Genomic DNA, 16,207 nt, shown 5'->3' on the forward strand with positions numbered 1-16,207 from the left:
GAAATGGACCTTGCTGAACAGACAGACTGGCACGGTGGGGAGAGGAAATAGTGTTGCAATGCACTTAAAACACAGCTCATGCTGTGCATGGTAGTGTCATGAGGCAGGGCGGACAGCTGGAGTAGCTGCAACTTCCCCTAGGTGCTGTTAATGAGCAAGGGTGTGCCTGAGAATCTTTATGCCTTGAAGAAGCTCTAGGATCAGTCTTCACTTTGTCGTGGCCCCACTTCCCAGAGAACAGTGTAGGGGGGCTTTGGGAAATCCTGTCTCAGAAAGCCTGAGATTTCGCAAGTTTCCCATTCTGCTTTGGGGCAGAACTGAAATCAAATTGAAAAAGTTACCAAAATACATTCCCTCCCACCCACCCCCACACAGGCACCAGGCCAACATACGAGAAAAACCCTACAATTATGCAATTAATTTATCAAAGCATGAGACACTTCGGTTCAACTATTTGTTACAAGATCTTACGACATTTCCATTGCAGTGACTTGTGACCAAACTCCTTGCCAGAGCTCGGGAGCTGCGACAGCCCTGCTGCCCGTCGGGGAGTGCAAGTCACTGTTCACCACCCACCTCCTAAAACCGACGGGCAAACGCCAGAAACGAGGAGTCACAAGATGCCCTCAGGCAGGGCTCTCCTCTACTCTCGCCTCGCTCGGCGGTCTCGCCCGTGGCAAGGCCTGCAGGGCCCAGGCTGCCACCGCCCCTGTGTCCAGCCAGCGCCCCGGCCTGGCAGGGGGCGGTTTGGCGCAAGGGCAGCCCAACCGCGGCCGGCTCTCGTCTCCCCACACGTATAGCGGAGGAGGAGGCGAGGCCTCCTGGGGCCGCTCGCCTCAGGCACCCGGTGGGCAGGGCCGGAGGCAGCCGCAGCCCGGGGCGCGGCACTCGGGACTACAGCTCCCGGCGGGCCGCGCGCCTTAACGCCTCACACCGCCCTGCCTAAAATGGCCGCTGCTCGCCGTGTCCCCTCTAGCCCGCACCGCCCCTAACTCGCTGCCCCCGCGGCTCTCGGTGGTCCTCCCGGAGCGGCGACCCGACAGGGGGCGCGCTGCCGCCGCGCGGCGGGGGACCGCTCCAGGCGGAGCGGCGGGATGGAGCCACTGCTGGGCTGGCAGTTCGAGGACTCTCTCTTCGCCCCGAGCCGGGAGCGGGGCCCGGGCGGCGGGGCTGGGCCGCTCTGGGGCGCGAAGCACTGCGAGCCCCGTGTGAGGAGCTGGGGACGGCGGGGGGTGGCGGGCGGGCCCGGCGGGAGCGGCCGAAGGTGCGGCCTGGGTACGGCGGGGGCGGCCTCAGCCCCCCCTTGACGGGTTTGCGCTGTGCCCGCAGTGGTTTCACAGCGAGGCGGACGGCGGGGATGGCGGCGGCGGGCTAACAGCCGGCAAGTTCCGGGCGGACTGGGCCTACCGGCAGCAGGAGTTTGAGGTAATTTGCCTGGTCGGTGGAAGTTGTGGGGATACAAACTGGGGTGATCCTATAGTGCCCGGTGTGCTGAGTGACTCTGTATGTATATTTGTATAAAAGCATGCCGGCTGAGCCACATACAGCTTGATGGCACCTCGTTTGGGCTGAAAGCATGAGCGCCCCACGGGCAGTCGCGGTGGCCTGGTGAGGAGCCATCCTGCTGGCTGAGTTGCGTCAGGCCACGATGGGTAACTGTGTTCTGGCAGGCTGCCCCAGCCAGATGCCATCTGTCCAAGAGTCAGCACGAAGTCCCTGTGAACTGGCCAGAAATGTTGCTCTGCACCCACATCTGATCCAGATCAGGCTTGTACATCCGAGTGGTTCAGTAGTGAGCAGAGGTGCTGTTTGTGGCCATGGAAGTCATGATCAGGCAGAGTTAAGCATGTGGCTTTTTCTGCTCCTGAGGATAATACCACGTCCCATAAAGGTTGTCAGATTGCTGGCACCCACCTCACTGCTGCTCACCTTTCTCAGAGGCCCCCCCCCGCTGTCAGGTGAAAGCTGACTGTAGTTGTCGGTCTCCTGACATTCGGCTTTATGAGCTTCATCATAAGCCCTACCTCTATGCTGCCTCCCCTCTCTCTGGATGGCTGGTTATGCCTTTGGGGTGCATTTATGTTCCCCATTTCAGTTCCTACCTGCTGTAGCCCTTACACCCTGCTCTCACTGCCTACTTCCTGAGCTGCGTTCCTGATTATCGACTCTGTCCTGCCTCTACAGACCTAGTTGCAGGGTCCAGTCTTTTGTTGACTTGTTTCCGTGTTGAAATCAGCTGCTTCTGTCTTTGTTTCAACTGTAATAGCATCTTGTTCCAGGCTTTGGGTTTGTGTTACAGGGTCCCTGATTTAAAAGCCCTCAGGCCAACTTCTGACTCCACTCCTTTCTCCATGCCCATTGGATTCGTGTATCTTTTTGTACCTCAGTTGGCACTGACTTCTGCTTGTCAGTGTTATTCCAGCACTGCTGCTGCCTTGTCTATACCTGATATTCGTTCCAGTCTCATCTGAAATGCCCTGAAGGGATTCATAAAAATGTGCTGAGAAGAGAGATGCCTCAGGCTGCAGTCAGACATGGCTGCTGACCCTCAGGAAGAGCAGACTGCTCCTTGCTGTGTGTTGTGGTGCCTTCTTGGGAGAGGATGACACCCCCTCAGATCTGCTAGTGGAACAGACCATTGCTTCCTAAACCTTTTCTGTCACAGTAATGCATGTTAAAAACATCTAGTCTTCAGTCTTACTGCTAACCTGGATCACTGTGACAGAACCAGAACTAGACTGCACACAACATTACATTTACACAAGTGGCTGCTGCACTCACTGGGCAGAGAGGAGCTCCCTCATTTGCTTGAGAAGGAATGCGAACTTAACACCAGGGAAGAAAAATATTTCAGTCGTTTTGCTAAGAAGTATTTAGGGTATGTCACCTGGATGGTCTTTGTGTTAGAACCATTCAGTTTTGCAAGGAATAATTAAATATTCATTTTGAGAGATGAAAGAATGAACACTGTTCTTTAGTCTTCTGGTCTGAGCACTCACATGGAGAGGGAGGAACCAAGATTCCAGTCTTAGCTTCACTGAATAGTTAATGTATTTAAATGTTAATTGGAGTCCTGGTGAGTGCCCTGAGCATTAAGCTACAGAAATGTTGCTCATTCTTGTCTTTTTCCTTAGCCCAATTAATATTTAATTATTTCATGTAAATTAGAACCACCCTACAGGATCGATGAAGATTTACCTTCCCTGCAGTATTCTCCGACTTGCTGATTATTCATGGGAGGTGAAGTACTGCAGGTTCAAACCTTCCTGTGGAGAATGTCATGGATTTGAAACAAGGTGCCCCAAATTTAGGATGAGTGCTGAGATCATCAAGTTTGTAGCTGGCGGAAAGACGCCGTGTGTCACGTATTGCCCAGGTTGGTAGGTGATCGCTTCTGGATCAGGCCTGGTGGGGGGAGAGGTGGACAGATGTGTGGTGAGTCCTGCCAAGGCTTAAACATGAGTTAGGGTTGAGATTGCTCATCACTGTCTAGACTTGGCTGTGTAGTACCAGGGCGCTCGTGTGTGGCTGGCATAGGTGGTGGCTGAGTCCAGAGAAAGGAAAATGTGGACTTCAGCTCCTGAATTCCCTTTGTGAACGTAGTCATAAACAAAACATATGTCAGGCTTACCTTTAAATGAAAATCTCACTGTTTTGTTTGGCTTTTCTTTTTGTCAACACTACTAGAAAGCCCTATATGAATACTCGAACTGCTTACTACTCTTACCTCCTGGTAACATTGCAATGAGAAGAGATGTCCAAGAGGGCCAGGCTCGGTGTTTGTCTCGCCTAGGAAGGCACAAGGAGGCTCTGGATATTGCAGAAAGAATGGTAAATAATGCAATCTTTCTTTTAGGCTTTGAACATGAAAATATTGCCAGTAGTTCTTTTATATGGACCATTTTCTGAAAAAATAATCTCCATGTGTATAATCCTTCAGGATGTTCAGTGCTCAGAGTATTTGGTAAACAGAGGGTAACTGTCACTGCAGATATAATCACTCTTTAGAAATCAGAACACCCTGTACCACAGTGAGCTCCCTGTGCAGGGAGGCTGGTAGTCCTGGAAGGGACTAAATATCATGCTCTGCCAGGCAGAATTAATGTAATGTAATAGGAATTATAAGAAAGGGGATAAATGAGTGCTTAAATCTTTCCACTGTGAAAGTGATGGTTCAGAACTCCCTTTTATTTCCATGTACTCGCTGCCAAACTGCCACCAAGAAGAGTATCTAACCACAAATGGAGTTTTTCCCATAAAGGAAAAAGTCCAGAGGCTCTGAAGTCTGATACAATTTTACTCCTGTTTATTTTATATAAAAGGTGTTTATACTACAAAAAAGGGCAACTGGATAAAATTCCAAAGGCAAATAAATGACAGCATTTGGGGCCTTCTTGCCTTTCAGACTGGGACGAGGCAGCTAGAGGGAATGCTGCCAGCTTGATTGTGCATGATCTGTACCATGTTGTATCATTTAAAATTAAGAGCAGAGTTTTGTACAATTTAAAAATTACCTTTAGGGATATTTGTGTGTCATTATTCAGGGAGACGTTTTCTTAGGCTCTGAAGGTTGATTCTGTTCTACTCCAGTTTTTAATCTATTATCTTTTGTTTCTAGAGAAACGGCGCTACTAACACAGATCACTTAACAACGGTTCTCAGCCTGCAGTTTGCCATTTACCAGGGTCTGGAAAATGTAGGAAAAAAGATCACGTGTCTGCAGCAACTGATCTGCTTACATCCTTTCAACCCTTGCTACTGGAAGTTACTTGCTGAAGCTTATATGAGCCTTATACAGAGTTTGTCGCCATTAATCACTCCAGAAACAAATCTAAATCAGTCTGAAGAGGTTAGTGTAAATGATAGTAGTTTCAAAACATCAACTGAAAGAGAGATTAATTTGCAGTCTCACAGATCAGGCAGCCAGAGAGAAGACCCTTGGTCCATCCTTGCTACAGAAACAAGGAGGAAGAATGCAGTGACTTGTAGCAGCAGCCGAGCTGTAAAAGAATTCCTCTGCACTTCAGAAGAACTGGAAAGGATGGATGAAGGGAAATGCGCAGCCTCTGAGTCCTGGGAGCAGAACACGTTGAAGAAAGTTGGGGTAAAGGCGTGTGCCTCGTTTATTAGAGCACGGTAACAAAACGTATTCTTAGAATAATATTAACTTCTCCCAGTCGAGAACAATTTAAAGCATATTTTTCCCAGCCTTAATATTTTCAGTTTAAATTTTCAGTTTAAATGTTTGTTTCAGCATTGGCAATGCTAATTTAGAAGCACCCTGCTATTGCTTCAGATCTAAAAAGCAAAATCCACTAGCATCGTAGCTGTGAACAACCTAAATCTGAATGGAAAGAGTAAACCAGTGTCCTGCACTGTTGCAAAGTAAACGGGTTTTTAATGACCTTGTTGTATGAATCTTTTCAAGTAATTATATACAAAAGGGTTTTTTCTTCAACAAATGCTTCTGTTAGAGCATGACTGTTTCCTGGTTTGGTATTAAAGTTGCAGCAGCAGAAGTGCCCCAAAGGGAAGGCCAGCCAGTCTTCCTTCTGCAAGTGCCACCTGTCTTGTTTGCTTGAAGCCTCATGCTTGAGTGAACATGTATTTTATAATAATACCCCAATCTGCATAATGGATGAGGTTGAAAAATGAACTCTGTGACAGCTGATTGGCAGGGCTGCATTAAAATGCTTTTTCCTTTTCTTCCCTCTCTTCTGAAAACTCTTGCACGCAACAAAAATCCTCAAAACATAATCTTAATCTTTCAAAGAGATAATTAGGAATTGGCTTTGTTAAAATAGTCTTGGATTTTTTTTCCCCCTCTTGTCTCTCCGTAATGTGTAAGTCACCGAATGTATTTAAAGCCATTTTATGAACTTCTAAAAATGTTTACAGAGAACACTTTATAACTGCCCCATTAGGGCAAGATTTAAGAAATGTAAAAAAAGGTGCAGTAGCTTTTAACTGTACTCAGACTAAGACACGGTGACTTCCAGTGGCTGCTTGGGAGAAGTTAAAAGATTTAGTACTGATACTGAATATTAAAGCTACATTCATATTAAAATAATCTGTGTTGCTTGTTTCAGTGCGTATGGACAATTATAAATTGGAAGATTGCACAGTTTCACAAAGTGTTACTGTGGTTTATATTTGCAGATACACTTGTCCAGGGTAAGCTTTTCCCCTGCCCAGGGCTTATGCATTAAATAGGTTGTCTAATATTTTTAGGTTTGTTGGGTTTTAAGTGAGATGTGGATGTTGCATAAACACCTGTGCAGGGTAAATTGCACCTGGAAAAGGGATGTTAGTATTGCTTTTTGTAGGAAATAAGGTTCTGTGTTAAAGCATCATGAATAATTGACTCGTCTAGTTTTGTCAACAAAAAAATATTGGAGAAATTATTTTGTTTAATTTTCATTCTTTCTTACATTATGTTGATGCAAATTGTGAAGCAAAAATGCTTTACAAATTAAAAATACTTTCCATTTTTACTTTGAATTTCCCAGTCAGAACTTCACTGAATTTACAAATAGTTTGTTGGCTCAGACTTGCAAATTTTGATGTTTATAATGCCCAAATGAAAACTTTCATCTAAGATCTTAAGCTTTCTCTTCATAAAAATATACACCTTTACTATAACGCCTGCTTCATTTAACTTTGGTAAATGCGATAAAAAAATTGTTGTTCTTTATACATAAAGCTTGAATTAAACATCGTTTCAGTAGTGGTACTACTAAGTGCCAGCGGTTCCTTCGTTGAATATACTTAGATATTTCCTCTGCTGACATGTTTTACAGTCTTTATGTGAGGAGGACTCTGGTAACTGCTGCTGCGCTCTCTGGTCAAGCAGTTGGTGATGGGATCCCTCTGTGACGTGAAGCCACGTTGTGAGCACAACGTCTAATCTTCACCAAACTGTGGTGGTGACTTCTGGGGCACTGCCTTGAACATAAAACTGTGATGAAAGATTTTAGAAAATATTCAAGGGTTGGCCTGTGTGGTGAGGATGTTTGACATTTGTCTAAACCCCCCAAATTTCTAGCTTTTCAGGTTACAAAGGTAATCACTGCCATAGGCAAAAATGCTCTGCTGTCTTGCTAGGCCTTAATAAGGATGTGGGACACCTGATGCACTGCAGTTAATGCTAGCAGATCCGAGCTTCACTTTGTGAATTGTGTGACGAATACATGGGGAGAAAAATGTTTGCACAGAGCAACTAGAGATACTTGGCATATTGTTTTTCTGTCACAGCATGGCTATACCATACCCATAGTAGAATGATATGGATGTATTAATTTCTTTGCAGTTTTTGCAGTTGGTCCAAGTCAGGAAGAAGAGCTGGTTTTAAAGTATTGTATTTTGTTTGGTTTTAGGTACTTGTTTGCCAGCTGTGCCTTTTTTTTAAATGCCTTTATAATTTCAGGCTTTTACTTCAACTTACCCAGTTGCAACAATCATCCTTTGCACTAGAGAATAACATAAAAGGTCAAAAAGAAATTGATGACAAGGTGGCACAACTTGGTTTCCATGAAAACTCCTTGCTGTTGATGACCAAGGTAAGGGGATGTTTCATTGTATGCAAGTTCTCAGCTATACGTAGGCTGGTTGAGGTACCCGAGCCAGTTCCGGCAGAAAGTCCTGCGAGCGTGACACTCCCCTGAGCTAATTAACTGTGCCAGAAAGCAAGATCAATTAGCTGGGGCGGGTTGCCCTGGTAGTGTGTTATCTGGAACTGACAGTGATACCTGTATAGTGCTGGCTTGTGTCATGCAGGTGTATCTCTGTTCTGCTGAGACTCTACTTTTTGGAATGTTCAGGGTTGTTAAGTTTCTCATCAGACTTGTATTTGCAGATTGCATTATTGCTGTGTGTTGCAGCACAGGGGTGCAGATTTTCTCTTAGGAATTTCAGATGCCACAAAGTGAATCACAAGTATGAACTGGAAGTGGAGGTTACTTTGATGGCCACAGTAGTATTAAACACTTCCAGAAAAAGCATTAAACATTTTCAGAAAACTCCAGAGACATCCTTTTACATGATTTCTTCATCCTGTTTGAAGTACTGGGTTCTAGTTTTAAAGAAATAGAAAGGAGGAGAGTAACATTGCATGACTTTATTCCTAGAGAGTAAACATTTTTAGTGCTATTTATAGAGATTCCGACTTTTATCCTAAGGAACAAAAGGAAGCCAGCAAGTTTCTAACTTTGCTGTCAGTATTAACAGCTTTAAGTTAGTAAAAGCCAAGCCATTGCTGGGTTGGCAGGAAGTCTTGTGGGATTTCATCCATAAGAGGGCAGTAGTATGCAGACTATCTCAGATTTTGAAAAGGTTGGGAAAAGAAAATTCTCTCCTTGCTTCCTTTGGTCCGACATTCCCCAGGAAGAGATCAGAGCGTTGGTGCTGCTGCAAGGTTAGCATTGGATGCAGAGTTGGCATTGAGATTTCCGCTGCTACTCAGAGACTAAAAATCCCCCTGTACAAGCGTAGCCGGAAGCTGGGCGGGGTTGTGCAGCTGTGAAGCTTGGGCGCTCAGTTCTCTGTGTTTATTGCAGAGTGCAACAGGCAGGCAACTTGATCTTGACTTGGAGACTTCTCCTGGATGGTGTGTGGTTCACGTGTCAAGGGCTTTTCTTGTAAAGATCTGTTATTAGTGTTATATTTGCTGTTTTCTCTGCAAGTTATTTTCTTGTATCCCATCTTTTTTACTCTGTTTGCAGATTATGGGGCAGGATCTTATACCAGAAAAACTAAAAGAGGAATTTCAAGGTGAGGTAAAATGCATAGGCCCTTCAGCGCTGTCATCATTGGTAACTGCATCAGCCACAGAATTTGAAATCAAATGGTTTGGTAATCTCCAAGATGAATTATGTCACTTTGACAGACAATTCTATTCAGATATGTATCTCCCACCTTCTGCAACTTAAAGGTTTTATTGTATTTATTCTCATATCTCCAAATGATTATGGAATGATATATGCAATAAAGCTCATATTACATTTTTAAAGGATTCTTATTGTATATCTTTTAAGAATACATATAAATCTCTGCATTTAAACTCTTAACATCTCACAGTTTTCTTTGTTCACTGATTTGTTTGTATTTAAAATAAGAAGGAATCCAGTATAAAATCGAGCTTTCATTTCAGCTTTCAGAGGTAGCTTTCCATCATAAACCTCGCTGTGCTGTGCTTGAAGTCCCTGTGATTTTTTGAGGCCTGCAGGGCTGGTGGGATGGAAGTCTTCTGTTACTATGTCCAGTTTGAAAGTTTCTTGGTATGAAATTCTATGTTGTTGCATTTAGAGCCATGGAATTAGCTGCTTTCTTAATTTTTTTAATATTTCTTGATTAATTAACATTATACTATAGTGATTTCCTGTTCAGAGTGGATAGCTATAAATCTTATTACGTATTTGTGCTGAGAAACTGTGAACAAGAATAATTCCATATCTTTTAGAAAAAAAAAAATCTAAATGGTAAATATTTAACTTAGAACTGGAAGGATATTTTCTTTGTTCGAAGTTAAGTGGTTTTTGCAGGCATAGAACTAGCTGTCGTCTTCAGTGTGCTTAGACAAGGAAGGAGAAAAACTGTCAAGGTTGTTTATATGTACTGAAGAGTGTTTAGTCAGATCATATCCTTTGTAAAACCCTGCAAGGAAGAAGATCTTTGCAGTAAAAACTGACAGTATTGTTTCTGCATCATACAGCTCCTTATGTTACACTTTCAGCTGATAATGACACCACTTTGCTTTACTTTCTGAAGCGTGGATGGTGCGTGCTTTGGGCTTCCACAGAAAAAGGCAGAGATTATCCTGTAGTTTCTTTTGCTTGAAGTAATTTACATTTGAGGCAAACAAGGTGTTCTCTTCCCCCATCTTCTCTTAAACTGAGAGTCTTAAATTCTTTGTAGCTTTTTGTAAAAGTGTTCTTTCATGGATATAGTTTAAAACCAGGAATCTCCAAGACATAATTTGCTGTGACTTTTCTTCATGTTTTCCCATGTTTTCTTCCTGAAGTACTAAAGACTTCTGAAACAAAATAACTCTCAATTGAATGGTAATTCACCATATGTGGACACACTTTGTATCTGCTACTTTCAGGTGAATTTTAAAGCTCTAAGATACTGGTTAGGGAACCTGTTACTAACCCTTCATATGGCATAGCCCTCTGCTAAGTTGACTGTGAAACCTCTCTGGAAAAATGCAACATTGCCTTTAACCATGTCAAATTATCTTAATGCGATTAAACCACATCCTGGTCAGCTTGTTATGAAAGATGATGACTTGGCAAGTATACTTGGGTAAGCATTAATGCACTCATAATGTATCAGAGGATATTTGGTTTACTCATGCGTGTGCTTTGCTAGGTGAAAATTTTTGTGTGCGTGTGTAAAGCACTATATTCGGATGGCAGTGAAGCCCCCTTGAAGGGCTGGGGTTGCTTTTAAGACCAACTGATGTCATAAGTTTTCAGTAGAGACTGTCCATAACGTGCTGTAAATTAATTATGATGTTGGCATCAACAGTTGAATGTCTTACAGCAAAGATGGAGCAAACATGGAGAGCTTGATGCCAAATATGTCAGCAAAAAACTGGAACAGGGACTTCTCCCAGTTTCTACTTAAACTTACAGTCATGAGTAGCCACTTAAAAAGGCTATAATTTGTTTTGCCACAGCTCTCAAGTAGGTTCAGTAGTTAGGACACCAGAACACAGCTTTTGTGGAACCAGGTCTGTGTAGATATTTCATGGGAACTCACCAGATGATTTGGCTTTGCAGTTTAGAAGGTGGAAGTAGCTTTGGAGCTGTTTTAGCAGCAAATTAAATACTTGCCAAATGTTGTCATTTTGTGACTGAGATGTCCAAAATGCACAGCAGCTAGCCAAGGTGATTTGGAGACTTTTTGGTGTGCATGCAGATTGTTTGACTTGAGGTTGTATCTTAAGACTGGCAACACGACAGTTAACTCCCCACTTGCTTCGAGAGTGGAAGGCAAGTGGCAATTCTTAAGAACAGGCAGTATTTTCTCAAACATAACAATGAGGCAAAACTGTTGGTTTTAACTACTGCAAAGAAAACAACATGAATGTTGTTCTGAACATGTTGCATAGTTACTATTCCAAATAACCAGTGTTGATTGCACTGGGGCTATGAAATATTCCGTTGTCCCACTTGTGCCTCGCTCTCTCTCACCTCAGCTACTTCAATTCCTCCTTTTTTGGCCTGCTCCTCACTTTTTTGGCATGCGATTTCTAACTCCAGTTTTCTGTTTCTGATCATGTCACAAGGGGCTTTGCATTTCCATCTTGCATTTGAATGCTTCATTGTTGCTTCTACGTTCTGCGTAATTCTACATCTGCCTGTAATAGATTTCTTCACATTTTGGCTATTATGATATTATTATTGGTATTAGTACATGCACCAGTACTCCACGCTGAATTAAATAGCAAATTTTAGTATTGCAAACTGCAAGTGAGAATCTGTTAACAGTTTTCTTCAAACTGAGGCTTGATTTTTGTTATTTTAACAATTGCTTATGTTACAGACACTTTGGGAAGGACTGATGCTGGTTATGATGCTTCTGAAATGATGTTTGTGTACAAACGCAATCTGACTGTGTGTCTCCCTGTTGAGTGTTTGAATGCCGCTGACTTTGAGGTGAATGAATGTGTTAGAGCTGTAACTAGTGACATTAACACAGTTTTCGTCATCAGAGAGTCATAGAATGGTTTGGGTTGGAAGGGACCTTCAAAGACCCTCAAGTCCAAACCCCTTGCCATGGGCAGGGATACCTTCCACTAGACCAGGTTGCTCAAAGCCCCAGCCAACCTGACCTTGAACACTGCCAATGATGGCAGCTTCTCTGGGCAACCTGTTCCAGTGTTTCACCACCTTCATCATAAAAAAATTTCTTCCTTGTGTCCAATCTAAATCTACCCTCTTTTGGTTGAAAAGCGTTGCCACTTTTCCTGTCACTGTGTGTTGGGTTGACCTTGGCTGGCTGCTAGGTGCCCACCCAGCTGTTCTGTCATTCGCCCTCCTCAGCACCACAGGGGAGGAGAAAATAAGATGGGAAGAAAAAAAAACTTGTGGGTAGAGATAAAGGCAGTTTAATAAAGAAAAATCAAAGGCTGCACGTGGAAGCAGAGGAAAAAAAATTTTCGTCAACTGGCATCGTCAGCAGGTGATGTCAGTGTAAAAATGCATATGTGAATAGTCTTAAGATTGCTTATAAGGAATCAAGAGTTATAACATGGGGTCGTACTCATGCTCCTAGCCAAGAGCCACCTTTGTTGCTGGCAATAAAATAGGGGTTTCAGGTAGTGCATAATTCTGCTGCCCTCTTTCCGGTACCCACACACAAACGAGAAGAAAAGAAAAATGCAAGCAAATCCATTTTGGTAACAGTGGGGTGACCCAGGTGGGACTATGGCTTTCTGACCTGTTGAGCGTGGCGACGGCATATGGTGCAGCCGGTACTGGGTGGGTTCACCTGGTTGTCCTTGCGGGAAGGTACTAAAACCAGGGGCTGCATCAGCCATGGGGAGTTCAATAGGTAATGTAGGGTAAGGTAAAATGGGGTTTGCTGCTGGCAGAGATTCTGAGAAACTGGAAGAAAATGGATGGTACTACAGAACTCAGTAAAGCTTGAGCTGCAGTTTTCTGTTGGGTGAGTGGCTAGCTGGAACTCAGGAGGGGACACCCTCTGAGCACTGGCCACTGGGAGGTTCATTTGATAGGAGTAAGCTGACCTTCCTGCCTCATGTATGATATGGGATAAGGCAGAATTTGCCTCATATGTCAGTCCCTGCTGACCACTCCCCATCACCTTCTTGTTCTTCACAGGACGAGTTGGAAGTTTTTTCCAGGATCTGTTGCTCCATCACCTCCCCAAGAGGTGGAGGTGCAGCTGGCAGGCCTAGTGAGGGTCATGGAAGGGAGTATGGTGTGCAATGGTCCAGGAAGGAGGAAAGCGTGGATGCTTTTTATTTTTGAAAAAGAGTAACAGCAGACCAGGGCACACTCTTTTCTTTTTCTTTTTTTTTTTTTTTTTTTTTTAAAAAAAAAAAAAAGCAGCCTGTGGAAGAACTGGCAAGCTGGTAATAACAGATGAGAAGGCTGAGGTACTGAACGATTTCTTTGCCTCAGTCTTCACTGGCAGCGTCTCTTCCCACACCTTTCGAGGGGACAGACTGCAAGATGGGGACTGGAGGAGCAAAGTCCTTCCCACTGTAAGAGAAGATCAGGTTTGAGACCACCTGAGGAACCTGAACATACAGAAGTCTATGGGGCCTGATGAGATGCATCCCAGAGTCCTGAGGGAATTGGATGATGTAGTTGCCAGGCCACTCTCCATGAGATTTGAAAAGTCCTGGCAGTCAGGTGAAGCCCCTGGAGACTGGAAAAAGGGAAACATTGCACCCATTTTTAAAAAGGGTCAAAAAGAGGACCCTGGGAACTACTGACCTGTCAGCTTCAACTCTGCCTGGGAAGATCATAGAGCAGATCCTCCCAGAAGCTAAGGCACATGGAGGGCAGCATTGAGACAGCCAGCATGGCTTCACCAAGGGCAAGTCCTGCCTGACCAACTTAGTGGCCTTCTAGGATGGAGTGACCATATCAGTGGACAAGGCAAGAGCTACCGATGTTGTCTGTCTGGACTTCTGTAAGGGCTTTGACATGGTCCCCCACAACATCCTTCCCTCTCAATTGGAGAGAGATGGATTTGATGGATGGACTGTTAGGTGGATGGGGAATTGGTTGGATGGTCGCACCCAGAGGGTAGTGGTCAACAGCTCAATGTCCAGATGGAGATGGGTGACAAGTGGTGTCCCTCCACGGTCCATGTTGGGACCAGTACTCTTTAAGAACTTCATCAGTGACATAGTGGGATTGAGTGCACCCTCAGCAAGTTTGCAGATGACACCAAACTGAGTGGTGCTGAGGAACTGGGATGCCATCCAGAGGGACCTGGACAAGCTCAAGGAATGGGCCCATGTGAACCTCATGAGGTTCAACAAGGCCAAGTGCAGGGTCCTGCACTTGGGCTGGGGCAACCCCTTGGTATCAGTGCAGGCTGGGGGATGAAGGGATTGAGAGCAGCCCTGCTGAGAAGGACTTGGGGGTCCTGGGGGATGAAAAGCTGGACATGAGCCAGCAATGGGCGCTCGCAGCCCAGAAGGCCAACCTTGCTGATTGCAAGGTGCTGGACTGCATCCAGCAGTGGCCAGCAGGTCGAGGGGGGGGATTCTGCCCCTCTACTGTGCTCTGGTGAGATCCCACCTGGAGTCCTATGTCCAGCTCTGGAGCCCTCAGCACAGGAAAGACATGGACCTGTTGGAGTGGGTGCAGAGGAGGCCACAAAAATGATCCGAGGGATGGAACACCTTTCCTATGGGGACAGGCTGAGTTATGGGTGTTCAGCGTGGAGAAGAGAAGGCACCGGGGAGACTTTACTGCAGCTTTTCTGTACTTTAAGGGGGCTTATAAGAGAGATGGGGACAGACTTTTCAGCAGGGCCTGTTGCAATAGGACAAGGGGCAATGGTTTTAACTAAAAGAGGGTAGATTTCGACTAGAGATAAGGAAGATATTTTTCACAATGAGGGTGGTGAAACACTGGCCCAGGTTGTCCAGAGAGATGGTAGATGCCCCATCCAGGGAAACATTCCAGGTCAGGTTGGATGGGGCTCTGAGCAACCTGATGTAGTTGGAGATGTCCCTGCTCATTGCAGGGGGGGTTGGACTAGATGACCTTTGAAGGTCCCTTCCAACGTAAACTGTTCTATGATTAAGCAGCAGCAGTCAGTGAAATGCTCCTGAGGAGCAGCAAGCACAGTGGATGTCCTCAAGCACATGCTCCTCTGGGTGCTTTGTGTGTGAGCAGCAATTGCACAGGCACACACCTGCGCATGAGGTATGCTCCATTAGCAGCCATACAGCCAGGCATTGGGCTTCACACTCAGAAGTGCTTTAATGGGTAACACTTGCAGGACTCCAGCAGAAGCACCTCTGAGCCAAAACACCTGCATGGCCAATTTGAGCTGGGGAAGTGATGCAGGGACACTCTGGAAACCCCTGGCCAAGCCCAGCCTAGTCATTCATCTTACTCGCAAGGCGCGAACGCAGGGGCAGCAGTGGGTTTGAGGTGCCCTGCAAACATCCTTTCGTGGCATGTGAGCGACACCTGTACGGACGGTCCCTTGGGCGGTTCCACACACTGTTTCGCTTCTCTCTGCTCTACTGCTGCCTGGGTATAAATTGTCACTCTAAAGGTAGGTCCTGTAGATGCTACTTGCCCAGAAGTCACGCTACAGAGGAACATCAAAACAAGCAACAGGTAGAGAAGGCTGTCAAAATTGAAGTAGCTCAGGTGGACCTGGGCTGGGAGTGTACAGGTGAGCTGTTTATAGTTCGATGGGCCCACAAAACATCTGGACATCTAGGGAGAAATGCAATATCAAGGGGTGAACCTGACCATGGAGGCCATCACACAGGTCACTCATGAATGTGAAACATGCCTCCATCAAGCGAGCCACACGAGTAAAGTCTCCCTGGAATAGAAAGCGGAGGTTGGGTTCTCCATGTGGCGAGACCTGGCAAATTGACTATATCGGACCGCTGCCGCCAACACGCCGGGGCAAGTGCTACATACTCACTGTGGTGGAAGCAAGTACCAATTGGCTAGAAACATACCTGGTAAACCATGCCACTGCCCAAAATGCCATCTTAGGCCTTGAAAGGCAAATTTTGTGGCAATATGGTATGCCAGAAGGAATTAAATCTGACAATGGGTCTCATTTCCAAAATAACCCAAATAAACTCCTGGGCCACTGAGTGGGTGTATCACATCCCCTATCACCCACATGCCTTTGGAAAGGCTGAGTGATGTAATGGACTGCTAAAGACTATGTTGAGAGTGTTGGGCAATGGGGCATGGAAGCACTGGGAGATAAATTTAGCAGAAGCCACTTGGCTGGTTAACACCAGAGGATCTGCTAAGTGTCCTGGTCCTGCCCAAACCAAACCCCTACATACTGTGGCAGGAGATAAGGTCCCCATAGTGCACACAGGGAAGTGGCTGGGGAAGGCAATGTGGGTTGCTCCTCCTTTGGCAAAAGGCAAACCCGATGGTGGGACTGTCTTCACTCAGGGGCCTGGGTCTTTTTGCCCAACACTTGACCATGCTGCTTCTCCTGTCCTGAG

At 45.3% G+C, this 16,207-nt stretch overlaps 1 protein-coding gene across 1 annotated transcript; it reads left to right on the top strand.

The window, feature by feature from the left end:
* Nucleotides 1–1,094: 1,094 nt before the first annotated feature.
* Nucleotides 1,095–8,927, top strand: LOC309417468 (uncharacterized protein C8orf76-like; the record flags this gene model as incomplete). The annotated part of the gene is made up of 6 exons (XM_082014973.1): nt 1,095–1,208; nt 1,330–1,425; nt 3,688–3,831; nt 4,619–5,136; nt 7,427–7,559; nt 8,721–8,927. 6 exons carry the CDS (start codon nt 1,095–1,097, stop codon nt 8,925–8,927), a joined length of 1,212 nt encoding a protein of 403 aa, XP_081871099.1.
* Between the last annotated feature and the right edge of the window lie 7,280 nt (nt 8,928–16,207).

This window comes from Phaethon aethereus, assembly GCF_964289735.1.
Source record: "Phaethon aethereus genome assembly, chromosome: 2".
Classification (NCBI taxonomy): domain Eukaryota; kingdom Metazoa; phylum Chordata; class Aves; order Phaethontiformes; family Phaethontidae; genus Phaethon; species Phaethon aethereus.